At 35.1% G+C, this 25766-nt stretch overlaps 4 protein-coding genes across 6 annotated transcripts; 3 read left to right on the forward strand and 1 right to left on the reverse strand.

The window, feature by feature from the left end:
* Nucleotides 1-1628: 1628 nt before the first annotated feature.
* Nucleotides 1629-4990, forward strand: LOC147507487 (CURVATURE THYLAKOID protein). 2 transcript variants are annotated; one of them, XM_086600201.1, is made up of 7 exons: nt 1629-1828; nt 1899-2007; nt 2218-2306; nt 2835-2921; nt 4452-4514; nt 4612-4649; nt 4787-4990. In XM_086600201.1, exons 2-7 carry the CDS (start codon nt 1905-1907, stop codon nt 4839-4841), a joined length of 435 nt encoding a protein of 144 aa, XP_086456327.1. In that variant the 5' UTR covers nt 1629-1828; nt 1899-1904; the 3' UTR covers nt 4842-4990. The 2 variants fall into 2 exon arrangements, with proteins under 2 accessions (XP_086456327.1, XP_086456328.1); XM_086600202.1 differs by having other exon boundaries at nt 1703-1753.
* Nucleotides 4991-8189: 3199 nt separating this feature from the next.
* LOC147507488 (diaminopimelate epimerase family protein) lies at nt 8190-12692 on the forward strand. 2 transcript variants are annotated; one of them, XM_086600203.1, is made up of 9 exons: nt 8190-8702; nt 8790-8957; nt 10252-10322; nt 10549-10606; nt 11230-11409; nt 11560-11644; nt 11860-11919; nt 12214-12287; nt 12382-12692. In XM_086600203.1, exons 1-9 carry the CDS (start codon nt 8457-8459, stop codon nt 12496-12498), a joined length of 1059 nt encoding a protein of 352 aa, XP_086456329.1. In that variant the 5' UTR covers nt 8190-8456; the 3' UTR covers nt 12499-12692. The 2 variants fall into 2 exon arrangements, with proteins under 2 accessions (XP_086456329.1, XP_086456330.1); XM_086600204.1 differs by having other exon boundaries at nt 8352-8702; nt 11569-11644.
* A 1277-nt stretch (nt 12693-13969) lies between these two features.
* LOC147507489 (protein tesmin/TSO1-like CXC 5) lies at nt 13970-19022 on the reverse strand. Its single transcript, XM_086600205.1, has 8 exons — nt 18605-19022; nt 18292-18396; nt 17201-17378; nt 15852-16208; nt 15475-15575; nt 15278-15372; nt 14573-14983; nt 13970-14400 (listed from the first exon to the last, which is right to left on the reverse strand). Exons 1-8 carry the CDS (start codon nt 18814-18816, stop codon nt 14183-14185), a joined length of 1677 nt encoding a protein of 558 aa, XP_086456331.1. The 5' UTR covers nt 18817-19022; the 3' UTR covers nt 13970-14182.
* Nucleotides 19023-21214: 2192 nt separating this feature from the next.
* On the forward strand, nt 21215-22733 carry LOC147507490 (PLAC8 family protein). Its single transcript, XM_086600206.1, has 4 exons — nt 21215-21409; nt 21885-21956; nt 22151-22363; nt 22495-22733. The coding sequence occupies exons 1-4, from the start codon at nt 21310-21312 to the stop codon at nt 22584-22586; spliced, it is 477 nt and encodes a 158-aa protein (XP_086456332.1). The 5' UTR covers nt 21215-21309; the 3' UTR covers nt 22587-22733.
* The last annotated feature ends 3033 nt before the right edge of the window (nt 22734-25766 follow it).

Raw genomic sequence — 25766 nt, forward strand, 5'->3', positions numbered from 1 at the left:
TAAAAAAAAGATGTCCTTGTGTGCTTGATGCGGCAGACTCTCAATTGTTGTCAAAGCTTTAATTTGTCACCAGGACGAGCAAAGGCCATTTAATTAAATTGTGAACAAAAAACCACTCCGCTATGAATAGTAGCGTGCTAATTTGATCCATTTATGAAACAATTAAATTTGTCGTCCCATGGGTAACATAAATTTGCATTCATTTTTAACATAATAAACATATCGGGTGAACCAACGAGACAATGAGTGGCTTCATCACAAGGCATTTTCTGGAAAAAAAAAAAATAAAAAAATAATGTTTGGTTAGAATGTAATAAGATAAAAATGTTTTGTTAGGTTAGAATGTAGTAAGATGATTGATGTATGAGTGGTATGGGTGTCAATGGTCCAAATTTGGTGCGGTTCTTAGAATGTAAAAATCAAACATCATTTAATTTTGCAGTTTTAAATATGGTTTTAGTTCTTAGGCTGTTATTAAAATTGTAGAACCTTACCATAAGCATCGGTGGATACCCACTAATATGGTTCTTATTTATTTCGGTTATTAAGAGATTTACTCTTAAGTCTTACAACATGTTTTATTATTTTTATTATGAAAATGTGTACTTAAAAACACAAAAATTACTCACAAACTAGTCACACTTCAAACATTGAAGTAAATAATAATATCATTCAATAACATGTGAATCAAAATCATATCTTTAAGGTTGTTAGCTATATTTTAAAACTATTTATAATGGCAAATACTATGAAAACCACATATTATACTAACAAATTTAAAAAAATAATAAAAAATAAAAATAAAAAATAGTATCACAATCTCTTCCGCCATCTTTTAATTTCTCAGCACAATACACTTTCTCTCCTACATTTTTCTGATTGCTTCATTACTTTTTTCAATTTTTCAGATAAAAAAACAAAAACAAATATGGTGCTTCATTGCTTTTTCTCGATTAGGGTTTCTCCATTTTTTTTAATTAATTGGTTTAAGTTTTACATTATCATTACTAATCTTTTGGTTATTTGAGGGCTACTGGAGTGTTGCCATATATATATTCTAAACAACAAAATAAAACTTATGTTCACTAAGATGAGCTAATAAGTATTAGTGATGTACATGATGATTATATTCAATAGAATTTGAATGAAGAATCAACATTTAGCTTCTTGATATGTTTTTGGTGTTTTGTTTGTATAACCCTGTTTGTACGCTTCCCTTTTAAGATCTACATCTAATTCATCTCTCTCTCTAGTTTGAAGACGATTGAATTTTCTTTTTTTAAGGTAGTTAAATCACTGACTTTTAGGCGTGTTTGAAGCTTTGAAAAGATAAAAAATCTAATTTTAAAAAGTATTTTGCATCAGTTAAACTTGTGCTTGTGTTTTTTAATGGCAATAAAATATGTTCTTTTAAAACACCATAAAGCTGCCTTAAGCAATGCAAGAGTGGGGTTTGAACCCTAGGTCTCTGGTATAATCACCCAAAGCTTTTACCAATTAAACCAGGTTAACTAACTATATATATCCTGTTTTTTCTATTGTTGTCAAGCTATTGCTATACTTTGTCTTAAATGATTAAATCCAAAAATGTTTCTATTGTTGTGGACTTGTCTGCTTATCAGTTGCCCAAGCCCAACTGACTGTTAGTTGGGTGTTAAAATAATCCAAGTGGACGCTCACATGGGGTGTAAATATCCATATTAACGAATAGAAAAAAGGCTCCGATAATTTTTGTGGTCGCTCTTGAAAACAGGTGCATCCTCATTTCTCACTTTCTACACTGCAACTTCATCTTCTTTAGTCTCTCTTTCAACACATCAACAAACAGGTATATATTCATTCCAAGTCTCATTTTTTGCAACATGCATACACTCTTCTTTTTCTTGTGTGTTTCACAGGTACAAATGGCTTCCACGACTATTGGGATTTTGTCTCCTTCATTGTTGTTTCATGGTAGAAAAGCCCATTTCACATCTCTTTATAGGCTTCCTGTTTCTTCCTTTAAGGGTGAGACTTCCAGTTTCAGAAACAAGTAATCAAATAAACTCGTCGTTATTGTTTTATGTTTCTTGGGTACGATGACTTTGTACCTGTCAATTAGTTTGATTCATCAAACAAGGTGTGGCTGTAGAAAAGATAAGAAATTGAGCTACATGATCGAATAATCTGCACTATGATAGACTTTTTAGTGATGAATTGATTGCTTGTGTGTCACAGAAAGTAAGAGGCGCGTCACTCTTGTTGCAAAGGCCACTGGAGAAAGCTCTGATTCATCACTAGATATTGTGAAATCTGTACAGAACATTGTGAGGTCTTCTAAGCTTTTTCCTCTCCTTAGCTTCTTCATGGCATTATATGAAAAATATATATAAATATGTTTAATCAGGGGAGCTTCAACATCCTTGTTTTTAGTTGGTTTAGTTGGTTATTTAATCATTGTGATGCTTAAAAGTTAAACCATAAGTTAATGCCTTCGTAAATGTTTATAATAAAAATTGGTAGTGAAGCTACATAGTTTCTTAGCTCTATTAACGTCAGAGCACGCAGATGGCTTGTTTGATCTCAGGAGCTTCATCTCTCATATATTTTGTATGCAGCTTGGCATATATATTACTGAGAAGCAATTTAGATGAAGAAAGATGTATTAGAATAACAGAGGTTAATGTGATACCTCATATCAAAACTATTCAAAGAGATTTGATATAATTGTGTAGGATTAAATCAATCTTTGAAAGTCTTCTTTCTACATAAATAGGACTCTCAATTTATAATTCCTTATATAGCCTTGAGTAAATGTGTGTATTTTTCTCTTAATCATGCACTTCATGGAACAGTGGGATAAGTCTGAAGATCGAATTGCTCTCGTGGGACTGGGATTTACAGGTGTTGTAGCTCTTTGGGCTTCCACTAATTTAGTTTCGGTAATTATCTTTACCTCTATCTGAGCTACAGATGCTATCTTTCATATACAATATTATTATGATCTTGTTTGTTTTTACCCTGTAATAAGAGGTAACCTGTTGGCTTGCAAAACATAGTCGATGTGGTTAGACTGTAGCTTGAAGAGGTAACCTGTTGGCATGCAAAACATAGTTGATGTAGTTAAATAGTTGTAGCTTGAAGAGGTAACCTGTTGGCGTGCAGAACATAGTCCTTAGCCATTTGCCATCTCTAGACAGACGGTCCATTTTCAGGGTTGTTTGTCATGGATTATTTTCTAGTTCTGTGTGATACTGCGAACAGAAGAAAAAGTAAAGTCAATGTTCTATATGCCATGTTTAAATAAAGCCTATAAACTACAGGCCAATTCCAAACTAGTGGCTAATAAATGCTTTTTTCCATAGTGACACCGTTTAAAATGGTGTACTAGAGAGTAAACACAAGCACAAGTTTAAGAGAAAACAAAGAACTCACCACCCTATGGAAATCCACCAAAGGGATAAGAGTTGTGTTCAAGAACTCGCCACTCTATGGAACCCACCAAAGAGATAAGAGTTGTCTCACATTAAGAAGAACTCCTTCTCAATAAAATTGCTATAATTTCATTCAAAATACATCTCCCCTTTCCATTACAAGTCCTACACATATTTATAACCAAATACAAAATGCAAAACCCAAAGCCTATGGGAAATACGAAGAGACAAACATTAAAAACTGGTGCAGAATTTCCACTAGGTTCACAGTCAAAACTGAATCTGCACAGGACGTTTCTCAAGGCATACCATATAGCACTAGAAATCTCTAGAAGTGTAGTTTCCAACCCAATTTATGGTTCGCAAAACAAAGGTCTCTAGAGAAAGTTATGATCATTTTGCGATAAGGTGTCAAACTGGACTGCCAATCCGAATTAGACTTATTTGGGCTATTTCTTGAACTTTTGATTGAATGTTTCGTCATCACATAGGAATGTGGTGGCCAAGCATTTTCTCAAGAAAATCTTTTCTAAGAAAGTTGATTTTAGTATTCATTTGAAAATTCATTCAAAAAGAAAATAAGGATGTAGAGGATTCCAGGATCTACTAAGTGTGTGCTTGGAGATATTTTGTATGGGAAGGGGCTAAACACATCATTGACATCAAGAGGTATTCTGTATACTAGCTGTGTTGGTAGTCTGTCAGAGTTTACTGTTCCTCCGTGTACAGAACTTCCCTCTCAATTTCTCGAAGCACTTGGTAAATAAACAGACTTATTAGTCTAAACAAGAAATTAGATATTCCAAGTGTTGGGTTAGTTCTTCAAGTATTCATGCTGGTGGTGGAAGCATTGATGGTATACAGAATATGATTTTCTCAATGTTACGATGACTCATTATACATTACAATATCTGGAGAAGTGTACCATTTTCATATATATAGAACGTTTTTAAGCTATTCGTATCCTGATGAACTTTGATAATATTTACCTGTAGGTAATTATTAAAATGAATGCTGATAACTTCTTTTACTCTGTAGTCGATTGACAAGATTCCTGTTCTCCCAAGCTTCCTAGAACTCATTGGAATATTGTTTTCTTGGGTATGGAATCTCATTCTTGTCTGGTATTTGGTATTTAGCAAAGAGTTATTTCATTCTTTTTCCCTCTCAACTCTTTGAATTTCTCTGTTTCCTTCAGTGGTTCATATACCGTTATCTCTTGTTCAAACCTGACCGGTAAGAGCTCATTCTTCACCTTCTAATTTTTTTGAATTATTCTTAACATCTTTGGCATTTGATCTGTTAGAAATTTTAACAAGGTATATTATACCTGCTACGTACTTTTAACATTTTCTTTCCGCCCTTTTGTACAGGGAAGAGTTCTATGAGATTGTCAAGAAATCAGTATCAGACATCTTGGGTCAATGAAAATGTGCAACCAGAGAGGGAAATTTGTACCAGCATGGGCATATACATTTGAGAGTGTCTTTGTAATTTTCTGCAGATCAATATGTATGTGAAATGTGCTTATAAAAGTGTTAAAACGAGAACAATAATATAAACAACAGTTTCAGTGAGGCTACTGTACACAGTTCACATTCACTTTCAGAAGCTTATTTGAATTACATAAAATTCGAACCTGACAAGGTATCCATTTCAACAGCATTGACAAAGTATTGTGGCTGATAAGAAATCGGATTAAAATGTACTAAACACGGTGTGCAAATGCAAGTGTATGCAACAAAAAAGATGGTTTCTGTCGGAATCTCTTCATTGGTATTTCAAATTACTATTCCCAGTAGGTTTTTTTCTCTGGTTTGGAAACCGAGTTTCGGACTTCTATTCCCAATAGGATTCCTTCTTTGTTTTAGGAAACTAACCTTATCTCTTTATAAACAAGAGTGTGCGTCCATACTAGAAATTAATTTACTCATACAGAGAAACAAAATTTGCACGACTTCTCTAGGTACACCATGTTATATTTATTTAGAAACAAACATGAGACAGGTGAGATATTTCTCAAGTACAAAGCTGAAGTTGAAAACCAGCTTAACTGTAAGATTAAAAGACTTTGGTCTGACAGGGGTGGAGAATATGACTCTAACCCCTTCCAGAACTTTTGTAACAAGAATGACATTATTCATGAGACTTCTCCACCATACTCTCTTGAGTCTAGTGGAGTAGCAGAATGGAAAAACATAACACTAAAATAGATGATGAATGCTATGCTTGTAAGTTCTAGAGTTTTCTTGAACTTGTGGGGGAAGCAATCATATTTGCTTGTCATATACAGAATAGGATACCCAACAAGAAAACAGGGAATAAGACACCATATGAATTATGGAAGGGTCATGTACTTGAAATACTTCAAAATGTAGGGGTGTTTTGCAAAGATTTTAGTGAACGAACCTAAAAAGAGAAAATTGGGACCAAAAACTATTGATTATGTGTTCATTGGTTATGTTCATAATAATGCTGCATATAGATTTTTAGTAGCAAAATCTGATAATAACCTTGTAGATGCTAACATTATTATAGAGTAAAAATAATGTTGATTTTTTTGAGAGTGTGTTTCTTTTGAAAATTGACATTGAGAGGTTGGTTGCTCATAGTGAACAACAATCAACAAATCCTGAAATTTTTGAACAAGAAATTTGGAAGACTAAAAGAGATAGAAAATCCACCAATTTTGGTGATGACTCTTACACATTTCTCGCTGATGATGATCCTGTAACGTATAATGAGGCAATCAGTTCTAGAGATGCGCCTTTCTAGAAAGATGTTATAAACTCATAACTAGATTCGATTATATCTAATCACACATGGGAGATAGTTGATCTACCTCCTGGGGAGAAACTTATACATTATAAATGGATCTTCAAAAAAAAACTGAAAACAGATGGTTCCATTGATAAATATAAGGCTAGACTAGTAGTCAAGGGATTCTCCAAAAAAAAGGAATTGACGATTTTGATACTTATGCTCCTGTAACTAGAATTTTTTCTATAAGAGTTCTAATGGCTTTAGCTGCTATTCATAATTTATTTATTCATCAAATGAATATAAAAACTGTATTTTTGAATGATGATCTTGATGAAAAAATATATATGATGCAGCCTGAGGGTACTATAGTACCAAGGAATGAGCATATAAGGTATGCAAATTGTTTAAGTCTTTATATGGGTTGAAACAAGCGCCTAAACAATGACATGAAAAATTTGATAGTGTAATGATATCCAATGGATATCAAATTAATGATGTTGATAAATGTATTTACTTTAAATCTTTTGATGTGAATACATATGTGATTATCTGTCTATATGTGGATGACATGTTAATCATGAGTCCTAGCCTTGATGTTGTGAGAAACACCAAGATATTTTTATCCTCCCAATTTAAAATGAAGGATTTGGGAGAAACTTATGTGATTCTTGGAATCAAAATTATTAGAAACAGTGATGGTTATACGCTTTCACTAGAGCATTATGTTGATAAGTTTTTGAAAAGTTTAACTATTAGATAGTAAGATTGTGTCGACACCTTATGAGGCAAATAGTGAACTTAAGAAAAATAATCAACATAGTGTCTCTCAGTCTAAATATGCTCAAATTATTAGTAGTCTCATGTACTTGATGAATTGCACTAGACCTGATATTGTTTATGCAGTTAGCAGGTTAATCAAATACACTTATTGTCCAAACAAGGAATATTGGAGTACGTGCTTTAGAGAGACTAGCCAAGTATTTGAGAGGAACAATGGATTATGGCATATGTTTTAGACAAACTCCACCTGTGATAGAGGGTTATTGTGATGCAAATTGGATATCTGATTCTCATGATAGCAAGTCCACTAGTGATTAGGTGCAGTCGCTTGGAAATCTTCTAAGCAGACCTTGATAGCTCGTTCAACCATAAAGTCCGAGCTTATTGCTTTAAATAAAGCAAGTGTTAAGGTTGAGTGGCTTCAAAACCTCTTTGCAGATCTTCCTATTGGTACAAAACCACCTCCAGCTGGCAGCTGTACCTATACATTGTGACTGTCAGGATAGCAAAGACAAAGAACAAACTATACAATAGCAAAAGCAGACATATATGTCTGAGACACAAGTCTATAAAACAGCGGGTTGAAACTGGAGTTGTGGCTCTAGATTATGTGAGGTCAGAGTTAAATTTGGTTGATCCTCTAACAAAACCATTTAGCATGAGACAAGTGGTTGAAACGTCGAGGAAGATGCGACTTTTGCCTATGATATAGTGTGACACTGATGGTAACTCTACCTATGTGATTGGAGATTTCATAAAGTAGGTTCAAAAAGAAAAACAAGTCACCTAGTTGCTCTGATATTCTATTGTTTTTTATTTTGAGATGTCCCACTCTATGATGAGATAGTAATTTTGTATACATTATATAATTTGAATTGCAATGAGTAAGAATGAGTTATTTTACTCTTATTGGAATCCATAGTCTATTTTATTATGAGATTGTGTATTTTAACTGCAATGTACACTTGATGATATCCTCGGTTCTTATGGATATTTAGGCATGTATTCTAGAACATTCATGAAACTTGGATAATTTGCAGAGCCAAAAACGCATAACACTAATTGTTTTGCGTTAACTCGACATATAATGAAATTTTTTTTTCATTTTTATACATGATGGGTACATGTGATCTATTTTACTACAAGAGAATGTTGGTTCAAAAATTTTATATCTACCGCTTTCACGTGAAATTCCCACTATAAGTCCTTTTTTGTTTTGGGAACGTCCTTACTAGAAATTAATTTACTCATACAGAGAAAAAGTGAAAAACAAACTCGACTCTTTACTGTATTCTTTGTTCGCATCCAACAGTTTCCACATAAATCGCAAGATACCTGATATTTCGAATTTAGCACGTAGCTCAAAGTCTCAAACACATTGTTCAGACTTCCGAACCATTTTACACAAGTCACGTGCCCAACACGTTTTTTAGAAGAAAAACCTTTGTAATAAAAAGAATTTGCAAAAAACAGTCGAATCCTAGAAACTCAGCAATCATCATGGCAATGAAAGCAGCAGCCATCGTCACTCTCCCTCTTACTTCAAACAAACCACTTCACTCTCTTTCTCATCTAAACCTCTCTAAACCCAAGCCCTTGCCCACTTTTCTCATTTCAGCTTCTTCTTCTTCAATGAGCATTGAAACAACTCCTGTAAAGGAGTCAACACCTTTGTTTTTGGAACAAAGGGCGTCCAAATTTCTTCACTTTGTTAAGTATCAAGGTCTTGGTAATGACTTCATCTTGGTAAGTTTTTTTTTTTTTATATTTCTACTTGTATATAAATGTTAATACTTGTTTTTTTAATACTTGTTTGATTGTGTAAATGTGTAGGTTGATAATTTGGATTCTTTGGAGCCAAAGGTGACACCTGAACAAGCTGCGAAGCTATGTGATAGAAACTTTGGGGTTGGAGCTGATGGTGTCATTTTCGCTATGCCGGGGGTTAATGGGACTGATTATAGTATGAGGATTTTTAACTCGGATGGTAGTGAGCCTGAGGTAATTATTATTACAGAATGCAAATATGTTTTTATATGTGTGTTGGTGTGTTTATGTGTGTGAATAAGGATAAACAAGCTGTATATGTATTAATACGGACTTGTGGAGTGTAGGCTTTGAGTTGAAAAAACTGTTGTATTAGTTGAGAGATTATGATTTTCATGATAGTTGGTAAGCTGTGAAGTTGGTATAAAAGGCGGAGTTTAGTTGTTTGTGTTGTATTCCTAGTTGGTGATACCCTCTTGTGTGGCTTTAACAATTAAATGGTGATTAACAGAATAAAAAGTAGGACAAATGAATATATAAAGCTTAACTTTATAGAGATTTCCTTAAATTGCTCTGGTGCATTGATATGTTCGTTGTTGTAAGACACCATTTCACAGTTTGAAGACTTATAGACTGAAATTCCTAACTGAATATGGCTGGTCCATATATAGGCTAAAGAATATGCCAGTAAGTTGCATGTTTATCTCATTGAGATGAAACAGTATAGACTGAAAAGCAATTCTAGTTGTGCTTATGGAGGGGGCACAATGTTGTGTCTGTTGCATGTTTATCACCTTGCACTTGCAGTGCGTTAAATTACCAAATACTCCAAATTTCTTAATGTTCTTAAGAGTTCTCCGCGCTCAAGAGTGCGCTTAGATCAGTGAATTAAACAAATGATCTGTAATAACTAATGGACTACGACAGTGATACATATTGTGAAGTACATAACACAATTATTTATTGCTAAAAAAATCTAGTAAGGATACTTTACACTTGTTAATACATCATGTACTCTCGACGGAAAATTTTCAGATACTTTATTGAATCAGCACTGAACCCGTGCCTGGTCTGAATTCTGTAGCATGCCGTCACATGAGTCATAAGAAATATCTTAACCATTATATCCTCAAACTTGCAGGGAGTTTAGTTGTTTACCCTATTTAATATTCTGTATTAACTTGTGTCTTGAACTGGTAGAAGTTTTTGTCACTTTGTTGCTTGCTGTTGTGCGCGGATCACTTAAGCTCCGTCAGTTTGAGCTATGGATAGCTTATCTTTGCAAGTATTTAGCTTGTCTACTCTAACTCTTAGAATCATAGAATCGCGTCCATGGTTGTAGCCCCGACTTTTTGGTGGTACTATTTTGGGTGATATTTTTGCCTGACATAAAACATTCTTAAAGTAACTTTTAATTATTGGGATGCCTTTGTCCGTCTATTATTCAACTTATTCTGTTATTTCTGCTTTTGTAATTATCTAGATTGGTTTGATGTGTTATTTACTTGTATATTTGTGTAATGCTCAGATGTGTGGTAATGGAATTCGTTGCTATGCCCGATTCATTACCGAACTTGAGGACTTAAAAGGGAAGAAAAGGTATTGATTATGACCACTTAACCTCATTGCAATGCATACATAATGGTTAACACTCCAGAAGTATTTTTACAGCTAGACTACTGATTTTTTTTATTTTATTTTTAAATTATTATGTTTATCTTTACTTTTGTTTATTGGTATGCTCTTTTACCTGTCTATTTTTTTGTTAGTGCGTACAAGCAATCATAGTGTTGATGACATAGTTGATTGTCTGGTATTGCTGTAGTTTCACTATTCATACTGGTGCCGGCCTAATTGTTCCTGAAATCAAAGATGATGGGAAGGTATGCTTCTTTCAAGTTACCGTATTCAGTCAGGATGCTTGATTATTGAGAGTCCATATAATTTCCATTTTATTGCTGAAACTTGAGTCGGTTCATGAACCGACAATGCACCTTCACTAGAGCTAGAGGATGAAACGAGAAGAGTAATTCCAAAATTAAAATGCTCAGTGGAAACCCCTTATAGTGCTAAGGAGATAAGGGTAGTTGTTCTCCTCAATCCTTACTGAAAATTGGTAACTTGAAAAAACAGCACTAATGACTTTAGTCTGACCAAAACTTGCACCATGATAGCAAGCTCTAGAATACATTTTATGTCGACTGCTTTTACTTGTAAGCATACAACTTGGCAATTCTTTGATCTTAAATCATACAACTTGGCAATTGGCTTACTTCACTATGAAATGCTGCTTGCGATCAAAATCCTGATACTTGTTTTTGTAACATTCAATCATCTCAGTGGACTACATCTTTAATGACCCCTCAGTATTTTCAGTAGGCAGCGCTTTTGCTGAACTTGCTAAGAAATCAGCATTATGGTTCCATTATATATAGTTTCAATGTACATATTTCAACATTGACTTTATGCATACTCATCAAATAAAGTTCTACTTCTTAATATGCAGGTTAGAGTTGATATGGGTCAACCAATTCTTACTGCGTCAGATGTACCTACAAAATTGGTAGCTACCACTGATCAAGCTGTAGTTGGAGCTCCACTAGAGGTTAATGGAGTGACCTGGAATGTGACATGTGTTAGCATGGGAAACCCCCACTGCATTACTTTTGGTACAAACGAATGTCAGGTAGGCCTTTTGGTTCATGTTGAACTTTCTCGTGCCAAACTTGAATCAAATTTAGAGTTATGCACTTGTTTGATTCATAACTGTGATTGGTTTCTTATGTTATTTGAAATTATCGCTAAAAAAAGGAGACTCACACTAGCTCTTGGACAGTCTTTGCAGGTTGACGACTTAAATTTGTCAGATGTTGGTCCAAAATTTGAGAACCATGAAGTGTTCCCTTCTCGAACAAATACAGGTTAGCCAGAAGATAAATCCTTCCCTTTTACGTCTTGATGTCCAAGAGCTAGTGTCTACCTTACTCTATTGATGTGTTTACTGGACCTAGTTTTTGCATGAATGGTAGGAAGAACAGAACGTGTGACTACTTTCCCGTTCATAGTAAAGGATATTTTCATTGTAGCTGGCCCACACTTGAGCAATTTATAACTGATGACACTTTTTATGTTGCAGAGTTTGTGCAAGTGTTATCTCGTTCACACTTGAAAATGCGTGTTTGGGAGCGCGGTGCAGGTATCTGTTTCATTGCACTTTTTTTTTTTTTTGTTTTTGGTCTGTTATTTTGTCTTGTTCTTGTGGTCAAAAGACGGAAAACATGATTCTACTTTTCTGCTCCGAATTCGGAAATGGTGGATTTTGGTTCAAGTAGGCACTCTATAATGATTAGACCTTGAAAATGTGTAGCATGCAAGATTTTGTTTTGTGTCCCACGAGCCCACAAGAATGTGCAACATTTTTGCAGTAACCATTTTTCTTGGAATTTGGTTGTTAAATCAGGAAACTAACATCAGATGGTGGTTGATGTAGGAGCAACACTAGCCTGTGGAACCGGAGCTTGTGCTGTGGTTGTTGCGGCAGTTCTTGAGGGTCGTTCTGAGAGGGTAAGTCATAAAGTTGTGTTTAGGAGGATTAACATCTTGATTCTCTTGTTATGTTGATTGTTGTATCTAATTGTGCTAATTGCTTTCGGAATAGAGCTGCACTGTTGATCTACCGGGTGGACCTCTGGAGATTGAATGGAAGGAAGAAGACAATCATATTTACATGACAGGACCTGCTGAGGTGGTGTTTTATGGATCTGCACCCCTTTAATTAATCCAAAGATCAGCAACTCCGCCTTAAAATCACATGTCAGCAATGTTAATTTAAAGGAAATATTCCTGCTCATTTTGGGTGGAAGAGGCTTATAAACAGATTGTTTTTAATTTTCTGTTTGGAGTATTTTGTAACCTTAGCTGCACTTTGTGAGTTTGTTAGCGAGATGAATCAGATGACCAGTTGATGCATTTTGGACTTTGGAGTTGCAAGCTTCTTCAACTCTTCTCCTTGGTAGTTACCAAAAAAAACTCTTCTCCTTGTTTTACATTCTTGTAATATAATTTCAGATACCTAATACACCCACCACACGTCCACACACCAACCAAATGAAAGTAAGCATAATTGAAAGGGAACTGACAGATCTGTCCTGCCTAGAGGTGGCAAATGTGCGGCTGGGGAGAGGCACTTCCATTTTCTGGTCCCCATTTGCGAGGCAGCTGCGGCCCCTCTAAGGTTGAGGGCCAAGTTCACTTTAATTGGGCTTTTGTAAGACTAAAATTTGATTTCACAACTTCGTAGCCTCTAATTTGCGATGATCATCTGATCAGTTGAATTGATGCTTCCAATCAGAGAATTACCATCCATGAAACTAAGGTGGCGCTTAAAATGCTTGTAACATTCTTATGAAATGTTGAGCTACAAGACTACAACAGGAATAGTGTGTTGTACGTGTTCGAATCATTGAAAAACCTAGCAAAAAAGGAAGCAAATTACGTGAATGCTGCCATTTCCAAACTCTATAATCCACACCTCTATAACCGTATTTGCATCCTTTTTTTAGGGAGTTTGGAGGAAGAAGCAGCTATCAACTCTCAGAAACATCCCTATTCTACTTCAAGATCGTCCCTATTCTAGATTTCTAGCTTTAGTTCAGATTCCAAAGTGTGTAGTTAAGTAAGCATGGAATAAACGATAACTGGCAACCACTTCTACCGTGTATGTTGTAATGTTGTATGGAGTTGAAGTTCGGAACAAGTTTAGATAGTACAAGCCATTTTATCAGACAAATGAACCTGAATCTTGCCTAAATTTTGTATTTTGAATCTTTTTTTAAATCACTAGGTATCCCGAAGTTGGAAGTGTTTATTGTGGTTCATCATTTCACTTCAACGAGGACTGTTTTCGTGTTCCTTGCATCAAAGACATAGTATTGAAGAAAGTTTGGATCACAATCTAGGATCCTAACGGTTTGGGGATCGAAATCCTTTTGGACTGCAAGATTTATGCAAGCGTTAAAAGCTATCCAGGTAAATCTGTACTCCCAAAGTGAATGACAAGAAAAGAGAACTTGTAGACATTCCTGTCCAGTTGTAATTTGGAGAAGCAATTTGATCCAATTCAAGAACAAGTAACCAGGAACGTATTGAGAATTTGCCAATTGGAATGAGATCGCTCTCTTACAAGCCAAATAATGTCAATGAGAATAGATAGAAGATGAAGCGTAGCTCCAAAAACAAGACGAGTATAAAGCTGAACTAAAACTAATTTTCTATCAAATATATGAAAATGTTAAAAAACAAAAATGGGATCTTATCGTGATTGATTCTCTTCAACCACGATAGAAATTATCAACAGGGCCCTAACATTTGAACTGCATCTTGGACAGTCTGACTGAACAATGGCTAAATCAAATATGACAAGATACAGTATGGTTTGGACCAACGTTCTCACTATCTTTTTACATCTCACTTTCTATCTTTGCTTTGATTATATTCCCATTTTCATTGGGATGTCCAGCCTTAGCAGGTGGGCCATTATTGGAAGCGACAGTGGCAACACTACCTGTTTGGGATACCTCGGCAGCAGCTGGAACAGAAGATCTGGCAATGCCATTACCTGTGGGTTCCAGTTGATCACTTGCTTCTGTTCTGGTGCTTGATGAAGAGTAATTTTCTTCTGTCAAGTGAGAGAATGAAAGTCATTATTAGATAAAATGGAGACAGCAAGTGTGAGATTTGCGTTAGTAAATCTCAATGCAATACTTATAAGCATTCACTATGAATGACATTAGACAATTTTGCGATAATGATTTTCATTGCTTCCAGAATAGTAAACATAGTAATTTTACCTTTTATTCTTCCACATGTGATGATCTGTCGAATACAATCCCGGAATGCAGTCAAGACGAGCCTTTCCTGCTCCATATAAACCTCCGTCATGTCCTGCCCATCTGGCAACTCGGGAGGTCTGTTTTGACCACTACCTAACGCCCCATCTGTGGAGGAATTTGCCATGAACATAGAATCTTGCTCGTCACACATTAGTGCTAGTGTTCCAGGAGACATTGGCCTTCCATTCTGTGCATCAGCACCATTAGATCCAGAATCATCTGCAGTGGTTCTCTCAACTTGGTTACCACTTGAACCATCAGCCGCACTTTTTTGAAAATCTTGGTTTTTCTGGCTATCTTCCCTTCCATGAATTGAAGAAGCAAGAGAAATTTCTGCCTGATCATCTTTTTCTGTTGTGCCTTTTTTCTCTGTACAATTTTGACACACATTAATTAATTAGATCTGAAATCCGATCAAATATACATGCAGTTAATCATGATAAACCAATGGAGTAATTTCTGTCTGAGTCAACATGGGACTTTTATTTATGTCTTGCCAAATTTACTTATCAAGTAGTTTCTAGTAGTCATGACACTTTCATGAGGACGATATTTTTCTTAAAATAAGAATAAAGTAACATAATCTTTGTAGTTCAGATTGGTTGAAAACTGTGTCATAACATGTGCCCCTTTTTGCCCTCTCATTTTAGTTTTTACACATACCTGCAAGTGTCTTGGCAGCTTCACCTGATACTACAACCAAAAGTGAGCAAAGCTCCTTCACATCCTGTGGGTGCACCACATCTGCTAATAGAGACCTAAAACATGACCACATAATTTGGTGAGGAGAGTTTGAAGGGTTTATCTATGAACAAAACTTCTACTGTACTCATGGAGAAATATATACAGACAGTACTAACCTGTATGCGGACTTTGAAGATCCATGTATGCCAGGATTAACAGCGCGAGGAAGAGGTGAGGATGAGGAAGGGAAAGCTGAAGAACCTTTAACATGGCTTGCCTGTAGAAACAAGGGAAATTTAGAGTCTAAAATTGTTTCACCATGCTGTAGATGCATATATCTATATTGGTAACAGAAACCGAGTTTCATTATCCTCTGATTAAATGCTGTGTATCTGTTTTGAATAGAAGAGGCAGTAGGTATACATGAATGGCCTGCCTGTCGATGAAGACATTACTTATTACATATGTTCCAATTATTCACATTAAGACAGGGTTTTCACTGTTTGTAGATAGTTTTATATTCTTCGCAAGGATTGAATAGATGAGAAAGTACCTGTGGATATTGACCAAGCCTGTGCATGGGTAAATCTTTGGTTGTTGTCCCGAAGAAGAGATCATTTTTCCTCTTTTTAAAAGCTGGAGGTGAGCCGAAGCCAGACGATCCAACAGCCCCAGTAATGGCAGCATTGGCCGCTGCCTGCTGCATGTATAGGGAATTATTATGGTCTGCGTGGAAGAGAGCCCGTCTCTCTTCACTTCCTTCAAAGTTCTTGCAGTCCATGCATTTGCAATTGTCAGAGCAGAGAATGTTGGCCTGAAAGCACTCACAATACTTCTTGAGGCACCCTGATTTCTTGCAGTGACATCCCTTGTTGTGCTTTCCCACCAGTGGAACCTCTCCGGCATCCTCCTACATTTGATTTGAGCAATCCATATCTCAACAACAACCAAATAACAATAACTTCATTTCAACATTTTACGCAAATCAATCCATTTGAATCAAAGTATGATTCAGATTGTGCTTTACAGCCATAAAAAATGAACATTGATCAGGCCATAGCATACCCTAATTGAAACTCAAAGCAATCTAAGTCCTAGTAATTGTCCAAATTCTGGAGTGTTTGCAATCTTATACGTTTCCAAAGTTAACTTAGTTCTTCACATTTCCTTTATATAATAACCCCTTATCAGATTGGAAGTAGAGTATTTACCACATAGAGCCAAGTAACTAAAGTGGACCCTTGGCACTAGCTGACCAACACACACTTTTGCCCTAGTGGGGAACTCGAAAAAGAAAAAAGGAAAAATAATAGGCTAGTAGACATCAACTAACACAACTTCAAAATACCCTCACAAATGAAGACAGGCTCTTTTCCATGCATTCACTATCCAGATATTAGAGGTCGTATTTTAACATGGGTCATGCACAAACATCAGTGGCGCAGATGAAAAATGAAAGTGAGGAAAAAACAGTTGCTAACTACTCATTTCTGTGCAGATTGTGCTTATAATGAGTGTTGACAATTCAAAAAATCATTTAGCTTAATATTCTCCTACATGATGTATTCATTATTAAAATATTACAGGTCTTACTTGTCATACACATCATAATTGACAAGAGAAATCATGAAACTTAGAGGCTGATATAATTGACAAGAAAATATCAATTCCATCTAACGTTGCTATTTTTTATAAGAGCTATGCAAAGTCTGGCATATAAACGCCATGCTTCAAAAAAGTTAATTGAATGACGCCTGTTGAATAAGGAAGAGTTTAAATATTAAACCTGATGACTTAACTATGTTTCTCGTATGTTAAATGACTAATTGCACTGATGAAGCAACTGAGACCTTTACAATTAAATAGAAAATTACTTCCAAACCTGAGAGTCCCATAACATACCCTAATATCGCGAACACCATGTGGACTGCTTGCAATCTTTGGCCGAAATGCATTTGGATTACGCTCTAGAGTAGCTTCGACAGCCTCCTGCCTGGCTGCCTCATTCTCAACGTTGTTACAGCAATTTACACAGTTACACCCATCACAGTATATTCCTGAAGCAAAGCACTCACAGTACCTGCGCATTCATTAGTTTTCTTTTGAGTAAGAACCATAAGTTGGCAAAAACAACAGAGAATAAAATACCAACTAAAGAAAGAAACAAAATAAGTTATCCGAGGAAAAAAACTGGTAGTCCCAAATTAAATAGTGCTGAAGTATTGGCAATCGGTAGGAACTTTTAGTTGGGCAAGGCTCTGACTACACCAAATTTGGAATCATTGATCTCCTAATAATTTTGGTAATGGATGGACGACAAAGCTAAAAGGCCAACTCATGATCAGATTAAGAAATTAAGGATATTTGTGTAAATCTGTAACTTCCACAAAATAGAAGATCACAAATGTTAATCCTTGCACAGATAATAGTTAAAATGAGAAACTCATCCAAGATGAATAGCTTTATTATATGCTCATCTGAGGGCATTGTTTTTTCCTTTTTGGGTAATCCGTCGCATTTCTATAGGAACCCCCTACCCCTCCCACCTCCTTTTCTTTAAAATAAACAGAGTTGTATCATTACTCATCACTACAACAACTAAAACCTACTGTTGTTTTGTCAGATTTGGCAGAGTCCTGATTCATCTAATTCTTTTAAAGCAAAATATGTTACCAATCTAGTCAGAGAGAGAGAGAGAGAGAGTTTTCACTAAAAAAAGGAGAGAAGATGTCACAAGAGGGATATATACTTTTAACACGCTCCTCATTCACGAAATGTCAATTTAGGCATAGCTTTTGTTTGTGATCTCTAAAATATAAGTTTTCTGTAAGAACAAAATTCCACCATGTAAACATACAGAAGAATTACCAAACTGTAAAAGGTTTTAAGACCAAGCTTCGATGCATAATATAGTTTAGACACTCACTCCATAATGAAAGCAAATAGTAAAACATAACTTATCTACCAAGTTTTTTACAAAATCATACACTTACAATTTCAAGCATCGCGAGTGCTTACAATTGCACTGCTTCTTCTTTGGAGTACCATCCTTGGCTTCAACGTTAGGCCTTGGTCGCGATCTTGGGGAGTCCGGTTTTCTAAAACATGATATAGGAATTCCAAAAGTTAGATATGATAAAATGTTATGAGTTTGCACACAAAATCCAAATCCAACTTTCTCATTTGATTAATGCTAAATAGGTTCTCAAACACGGCATCCCAACAAAAAGATTTAAAATTGAAATACAAATGGTAAACATATTAAGTATAATGAGTAATTAAATTAAAAATATTTAAACAACTTACACAAGGGATTGCGAAGGGCGAAAAGGCGGTTGATTCTGCTGTAGTTGTTGTTGTTGGGGCAAACAAAGAGAAATGGATTCAGTACTAGTAGTAGTAACAACAACTGGTGCAAAATCAAGCTTCCTTTGTGCAGTTACAGTTTCCAATGGGGTCGATGATAAACTTATACCCAATTGTAATGGGATTTCCCCGCCTTCACTTTTCTCCATCATCAAATTCAAAAAATTTACTCAATCAAAACGAATACCCAATCTTTAACTTGTCAAAATAAAACATAGCGCGAATGAATTTGTGGAATTTGAGAGGGTAAAAGGGGAAAAAGGAGTTTTTCAAGGGATAGAAAATTTGAAAATTGAGGAAAGGGAAAAGAAACTCTCTCTTTGCTCCCTCTCTAGCTTTTTTGAAATTTAATTTTTGTAATAATTGGACGGTTCGATGGAGTTTATATTCTCATCTAACGGTTCATATTTGAGTATTTGATCATACGGTTGGAATTCATATGAGCTGATTGTTTTTTTTAGATGGCTGGTTGGTGGATAGTTTTTTGTATTTTTTTTTTTTTGTTAAAATACAATAAAATATATTAATTAATTGGCGCTAAAGAAAAGTTCTCCTATATTGAAGTGCTCACTTTTTTCTTTTTTCTAAGTTTGATTTAAAGTTTCGGAATGTTTTTAAATCAAAATCACAATATATTTAGATTATAATTTCGAAAAACAAAAAAAAAAAAACAAATACATATATATATATATATATATACATATATATATATATATATATATATATATCCATGTGGTATATTGATAGATATAGTTTCGACACCATAACTTTCGGAAAAAAAAAACAAGTATTGCCAATTGCCAATTCCAGTTGGTGCAATTAGACATGTGGCTTTTTTTTTGCCAAATAAGACGGTAAGACTAAGACCTGATTTGTTGTTGGGATCAATTATTGAAATGAAAAGGAAAACAAATGTTGTTGGATCGGGGTGCAACTCGGCCCAAGTCATCTCTAATCCGAGCTCAAGCCCAATCCAAGTTTGATTATGGTTATTGGTTAGACTAAAAGCCCGAATCCAACCCGAAAGACAATAAAGCTGCCTTGATTCCTTTGAAGGCATGTTTGAAAAATAATGGACGCAACCGTAATTTGAAGTCAATGACACAGCCAAGTATTTTGAGGTAATCTAATTTTCTAGTCAAATGATAACCAATCCACGCATTATGGTGTTCGTTCGGGTTGGGTCGGGATTACCTTAACCGAAAGTTCGGGTTTTTTGTCAAAAGTTAGGGTAATCCAAAACACTAACCGAAAATTGGTTTGGTTTCGGGCTTGGGGTAGAAAGAGGAAAACAATCACCGACTTATCCTATATCTGACTGGGTTAGGTATTATGTCGATTTCAGTTTTGGGTAACCCAATTCTTCAAAATCCAAAAGAAAATATGAAAACATAGTTCAACCACCATCTTCCAAAAGGAAAAATGGTGGTTGAACTCCACCTTAACATATGTGGAACTAGTTAGAATTAGGAGTGGAAATTGGATATGAAGTTATAAACAAATTTCCAATATCATTTAAGATACTAATTCACTCTATTTGTTAGCCATCGACATCTTTTGTTCTTACTCCTTATGTTGAAGAGAACGATGAGATATTGAGAAGTCTTTGTGGTGAAGATGATATTGCGTATTATGATTATTGAGCTTGAAGAGTAATTTTTTGGGTTTTGGGTTTTAAAGTAAGGGTCGGGGCTGGGTTGCAAAATCCCCACCGAGTTTTATCAGGTGCGAGTCAGTTTTTTGTCGGGTTTCGGGTCCAAATGAACACCCCTAGCACTTATGTAAGCGAATTAAGTTCCCATTGCCATCTTATTCAAAATTTCAAAGTTTAGGTACATACAAAAATCAAAATCTCTATGGCCTTTCCACCAATATCAATTCTACTTGCTGACTTGCATGTTTGACATATCGATAAACTTTTAGATTTCATACATTCCGCAAGAAATAATGAAACATACTTGTTATATAAACTCCAAATAAACTCCATTATAAAAAAATTAATGAATTAGAAATTGATTTTTAGTAGAGATGTTCTCCCCACAACATATATCATTTTTAGAAAAAATCAGTACATTTAAAGATGTCTAAACATGTCAAAATTTGCTACAATGTTATAAAATTATCTACGGTTCAGATTTTTCAAATTTTAAAATAATTTATAACAAGATTAAACATTTCGTTTGGACTGATTTTTTGTAGAATTTTTTTTTATTTTATAGGATTTTTTTTTATTACGAGAAAACTATATTTACAAAAAATCAGCCATTAGTTCAACTGTTACAGCCTAGGATTACAAAAATTCATAAATTACGATAATTAATTTTGACTTGTCAAATGTCAGCTCCTTGAAACGGCCGACAATGAAAGTAGGAAACTGCGAATTGTGTACATAATTACGGCACACATTGACTTCAAGTGGCATGTGCGCAAATATATTTTCTCACGTCAAATTGTTCCAAAATCCCGAAAGTTATGCTTATCTAAAAAATCAACGTGACGACTTTGACAAATAAAATATACTCGGATTAAAGTATTAAACCACATTACCACACTATACATGCAGCTCTACTTCTTGGTCCTATAAATTTGGTGGAAATGTGATCTACCATGCACCTCAATATCATTCTCCAAGAAGTAAGAGTGTCATGGGTGAAAATGACATACCAGGAAATGAGATGGCTCAGAATCAAATTGGAGAGCCCTGGAAAACTGGTTTATTTGATTGTCAGCTAAACCAGAATAATGGTACGGTAATTACTTTTACATAAATTAGTTTTCTTCTTGAATGCGAACGCAATAATAAGTTTAAATACGATTCTTAATGGATAGATGTTTGTGAACATAGTAGCACACTATCACTTTTGGTTGTGGAATGCCGAATTCCCACTGACATGTGTCCTGTCCTAAGGCCATTTCACAACTATCTGTAACAGAATACTACCCCTTTCTGCTAATGTCATGCACAACTAACAAGTAACAACTAGACATCTGATGTTGCTGTCATGTTGGGCATTGATAGCCAAAAAAGATGAAAGGAATTGGCTAAATTTCGATATTGTGCGTAAACTGCAACCCAATTTATACAACATAAATGTAGATGACTAGACGAGGCATGCCGATTTGAAGGAGCATATATGAGTTTAATCCTAAATCTTCGTTGTCCAATAATAATTCATCACTCTGATACGGACCAACACGTTTCATTTTTCTTTTTGTGCAGCTATTATGACAGCATTTTTGCCTTGTGTGACGCATGGGCAAATCGCGGAGATCTTAGATGGTGGAGAAACGAGTAAGAGAGGAAAACCGCTTCCATTTACTTTTTATTTTGTTTGTTTTTTATGGGCTTTAAGTTCTTACAGAAGTCCATGCTGAAATCTCAAGTGATGACTAGATGCCTAGATCAGAGTTAACTAAACTATATATTTGTGTGCAAATAACTAATATTAATACGTAGATTTGTAATTCTTGAACTGGATTTTGCAGCTTGTCCTTTGGGAAGTTTCATCTACCTTCTAATGATGCCGGCACTGTGCTCTCAATGGATTATGGGTTCGAAATATAGGACAAAACTAAGGAAGAAGTATAATTTGGTTGAGGCTCCATATGAAGATTGTGCTTCTCATGTACTTTGCCCTTGTTGTTCCCTTTGTCAAGAGTTTAGAGAGCTCCAAAGCAGAGGCCTTGACCCTACTTTAGGTAATTTACAGTACTTCTTAGTTCAATCCTACTAATTACTACACTTCTTTACATTAGTAATTGAGTTATAATCAAGCGTGCTTTATATAGAAGTTGATCATTAAAATATGAAATGCATGGTGAGATTTCAGGATGGAATGGTATCCTTGCTCAACAGGCAATGCAACAGAGGAATCAAGATCAAGTTCAGCAGCCTCCTCTGAACCAAACCATGTTTATGTAAACGTCGGTTGTGTCAATTTTTTTAAAGAAGAACATATATTCTTATTAATATTTTTTTCAATTTGTTTTCCTTTACATTGCCCTCATGTTTGTGTATCTTTTAAAAGTAAAGCACGTTAGTTTATGGCGTAATATAATTTTATAACAGTATGTTGTAACTTGTAAGTGGACGAGATCAGTAACTCATTGATACAGTGGGGTTTGAACCCCAGACCTCTTGGTATCATATCACCTAAAGATTTTACCAACTTTGCTAGTTGGCACTTGTATCGTTCCTAATTTTGGTAATCTTGGTAAGCTAGAAGGTGCCTTGACTTGCAACTCTCGGCAATCTTGTGATATTCGCAGTGGAGGACAAAAATTATTATACTCTGTGGTGTAGCTGGATTCTGGATGCCGGCTAACTTTTTCAGGAATAATACAGCCACTGCGGCAAGGAATAAAGCCAGCATGACATCAATTGTGGATTACGAGCTGAAGCTTGATTTAAATCCTTGCCTTTCTGACCTTGGGTTTAAAGTTTCGACAAGCTTCACTGTGATCAAAATCCTTTTGTAGAGGATAATAAGAAGGGGCAGAAGAAAAGGTTATGCTCTGTCAAAAATTGTCAGAAATCCTTTGTAATCATTGTCATTGTAAGTAATCATTGTCATTGTAATGCTGACAGCGATACTACTGTCTTGATCATTCTACTACGCTGGGTATGTTTTGCAAGATGTTCGGGTTTGGTTTTGGTTAAATCCAATTTGAGTCCCGACTTTAATTTGATTGTACTTGGAATGTGTTTGTTTTGTGGAAAACATACATAATCTTATGCGACTGGTGCAATGTTCGGTATTTTGAGGACAGAGAGTTTTGTTATAGAATTTTGGTTAAATCCAATTTGAGTCCCGACTTTAATTTGATTGTACTAGGAATGTGTTTGTTTTGTGGAAAACATACATAATCTTATGCGACTGGTACAATGTTCGGTATTTTGAGGACAGTAGAGTTTTGTTATAGAATTGAAAAAGATGTAACTTGCATGTCCTTGAGACTCTTCGTAATCTTTGTACACTTGAGTTAGTTACAGATAAAGTGGGGAATATGAGAGCCAGGTTCTTGGCTATAGTTTGTACAGATGCCAGGTTCTCTACTTCTCTGTTGCTCTCTATTTCTCAGATGGCGTTGAGGAAATCTATTTTTAACCGGCCAGTTTCAAAAAGACTGCAAGGTTTGTTAAAGCTACCCAAACATCTTTGCTTGCCTCTTTCTGATTTTTTTTATTTATTTATTTATTTATTTATTTTTTTTTTTTTTTTTTTTTATGGTTCTCTTTCTGAAATTTTAACTGCGCTTCATGTTCCATTTATCTCAAGTTTTTTGCACAGACGAATCACTATTCCCAAATTGTAAATAAGAGAAACCAGCAAATTCGCCAAAATCACAAATGGAATTAATTACATAATCGATCTAACGTGAGTGAGAAAATGGTAAGGTAGGGCGTAACCACGGATCCTACCGAGAAAATACCATTGTATTCGTTAATTTCGCTAACAGATTCTGTGTAGCCATTACCATGTAGTGACTCCAAATGTCTACCTTGCTCATCAACTCGAACTCCTATAGTTTTATCAGTATATGATGGTGTCGATTGTCCATCATTGAGAGCTACCCAAAAGTTTCCCCTAGCATTTCTCTTAATGTTATCAGGTGCACCTGGAAGTTGAGTAAACAATTCAATCGTATTGGCTCGTGGACCTTCAAGCCAATACCTTAAAACTCGGCAGCACCGCCAAAGCGACGAAAGTACTTAATGTATAATCCTTGCTTAATGCAACTCCATTGGCAAACTTTAGACCTCTACGCAACACGGTCACTTGTGCGCCGGGGATCATACTTCATCGACCTTCCCAGATCGCCGCCGCTTTGAGCTTACACGTAAGTGTTCCCTTCTTGAAAATCGGGTGCTGCTATCGGTAAAATATACTATGCCGCTGTCTGGGTGAATATCCATACAGGGCCGACTTAACCATATAGCAAAGTAGGCCTCCGCTTATGGCCCCGTAGCCCAAGGGCCCCCCTACAATATAATCCAGCCATTGCCCACTATTGATTTATTAGTGTGGAAATAAATAAAAAAATTAAAACCAAAACCCACTATTGTTTTTCATTTATTTTTAACTGTTGGATAAACGTTTTTATATTGGCAAATTGGAAACCATAAAATCACGTTAAAGTAGTGTTAAACACTTAAACTCCTTTCTCTCGCATTCTCTAACAAAACATAGCACACCTCCATAACTAATTAAAGTTCTTCATCACCCCATGACAAATAATCAAGTATATATACGCCAACAATTCAATCTTACCTATATCATTTTTTTGCTGTCTATATGATCTCTCTCTCTCTCTCTCTCTCTCTCTCTCTCTCTCAATATTTGTTTTATTTGGTGTAGAATTATTTTGCACACTCTCTCTCTATATTCGCAATTCTTTGTTAAATAAATCTATTGAAGTTTCAAATTTGTGCGAAGACTATTCAAGAAAGAAAAAAGATAAAGTTTGGATCATATGAAATAACGTAAACAAATCAATAATATGTTGTGAGAAAAAAATAAAAAAGATGTAACAATTTTTATTTGTTAAAGTAGTGTTAAACACTTAAACTCCTTCAGTTCCCTCACCTTCTCCAACAGAAAATATCACACCTCCATAACTAATTAAAGTTCTTCATCACCCCATAACAAATAATTAAGTATAACACCAACAATTCAATCTTACCTATATCATTTTTTTGTCTTTTATGATTTTTCCCTATAATCTCTTTTTCTTTCTATATTTGTTTTATTTGGTGTAAAATTATTCTGCATTCTTTCTCTCTCTCTATTTGCAATTCTTTGTTAAATAAATCTATTAAAGTTTCAACTTTGTGCGAAGACTATTAAAGAAAGAAAAAAGAAAAAGTTGGGATCATATGAAATAGTGTATACAAATCAATAAGATGTTGTGAGAAAAAAAATTAAAAAAGATGTAACAATTTTTATTTGTTAAAGTAGTGTTAAACACTTAAACTCCTTCGGTTCCCTCGCTTTCTCCAACAAAAAGTAGCACGCTTCCATAACTTATTAAAGTTCTTCATCACCCTATAACAAATAATCAAGTATATATAATGTCAACAATTCAATCTTACTTATATCAT

The sequence above is a fragment of the Coptis chinensis genome, chromosome 3 (genome assembly GCF_015680905.1).
Source record: "Coptis chinensis isolate HL-2020 chromosome 3, ASM1568090v1, whole genome shotgun sequence".
NCBI classification, from domain to species: Eukaryota; Viridiplantae; Streptophyta; class Magnoliopsida; order Ranunculales; family Ranunculaceae; genus Coptis; species Coptis chinensis.

Bases quoted from the DNA above. Each gene is read 5' to 3' on its own strand.
- LOC147507488 (XM_086600203.1), top strand. From the start codon at position 8,457: ATGGCAATGAAAGCAGCAGCCATCGTCACTCTCCCTCTTACTTCAAAC. The intron at 8,958-10,251 runs GTAATTATTATT...TGTAATGCTCAG, and splicing joins CGGATGGTAGTGAGCCTGAG to ATGTGTGGTAATGGAATTCG. The intron at 11,920-12,213 runs GTATCTGTTTCA...TGGTTGATGTAG, and splicing joins TGTTTGGGAGCGCGGTGCAG to GAGCAACACTAGCCTGTGGA.
- LOC147507490 (XM_086600206.1), top strand. From the start codon at position 21,310: ATGGGTGAAAATGACATACCAGGAAATGAGATGGCTCAGAATCAAATT. The intron at 21,957-22,150 runs GTAAGAGAGGAA...TGGATTTTGCAG, and splicing joins CTTAGATGGTGGAGAAACGA to CTTGTCCTTTGGGAAGTTTC. The intron at 22,364-22,494 runs GTAATTTACAGT...GTGAGATTTCAG, and splicing joins AGGCCTTGACCCTACTTTAG to GATGGAATGGTATCCTTGCT.
- LOC147507489 (XM_086600205.1), bottom strand. From the start codon at position 18,816: ATGATGGAGAAAAGTGAAGGCGGGGAAATCCCATTACAATTGGGTATA. The intron at 15,576-15,851 runs GTACTTTCTCAT...TTGTTTCTACAG, and splicing joins GGCTTGGTCAATATCCACAG to GCAAGCCATGTTAAAGGTTC. The intron at 15,373-15,474 runs GTTAGTACTGTC...GTCATGTTTTAG, and splicing joins TCTTCAAAGTCCGCATACAG to GTCTCTATTAGCAGATGTGG.
- LOC147507487 (XM_086600201.1), top strand. From the start codon at position 1,905: ATGGCTTCCACGACTATTGGGATTTTGTCTCCTTCATTGTTGTTTCAT. The intron at 2,922-4,451 runs GTAATTATCTTT...TTTACTCTGTAG, and splicing joins CTTCCACTAATTTAGTTTCG to TCGATTGACAAGATTCCTGT. The intron at 4,650-4,786 runs GTAAGAGCTCAT...CCTTTTGTACAG, and splicing joins CTCTTGTTCAAACCTGACCG to GGAAGAGTTCTATGAGATTG.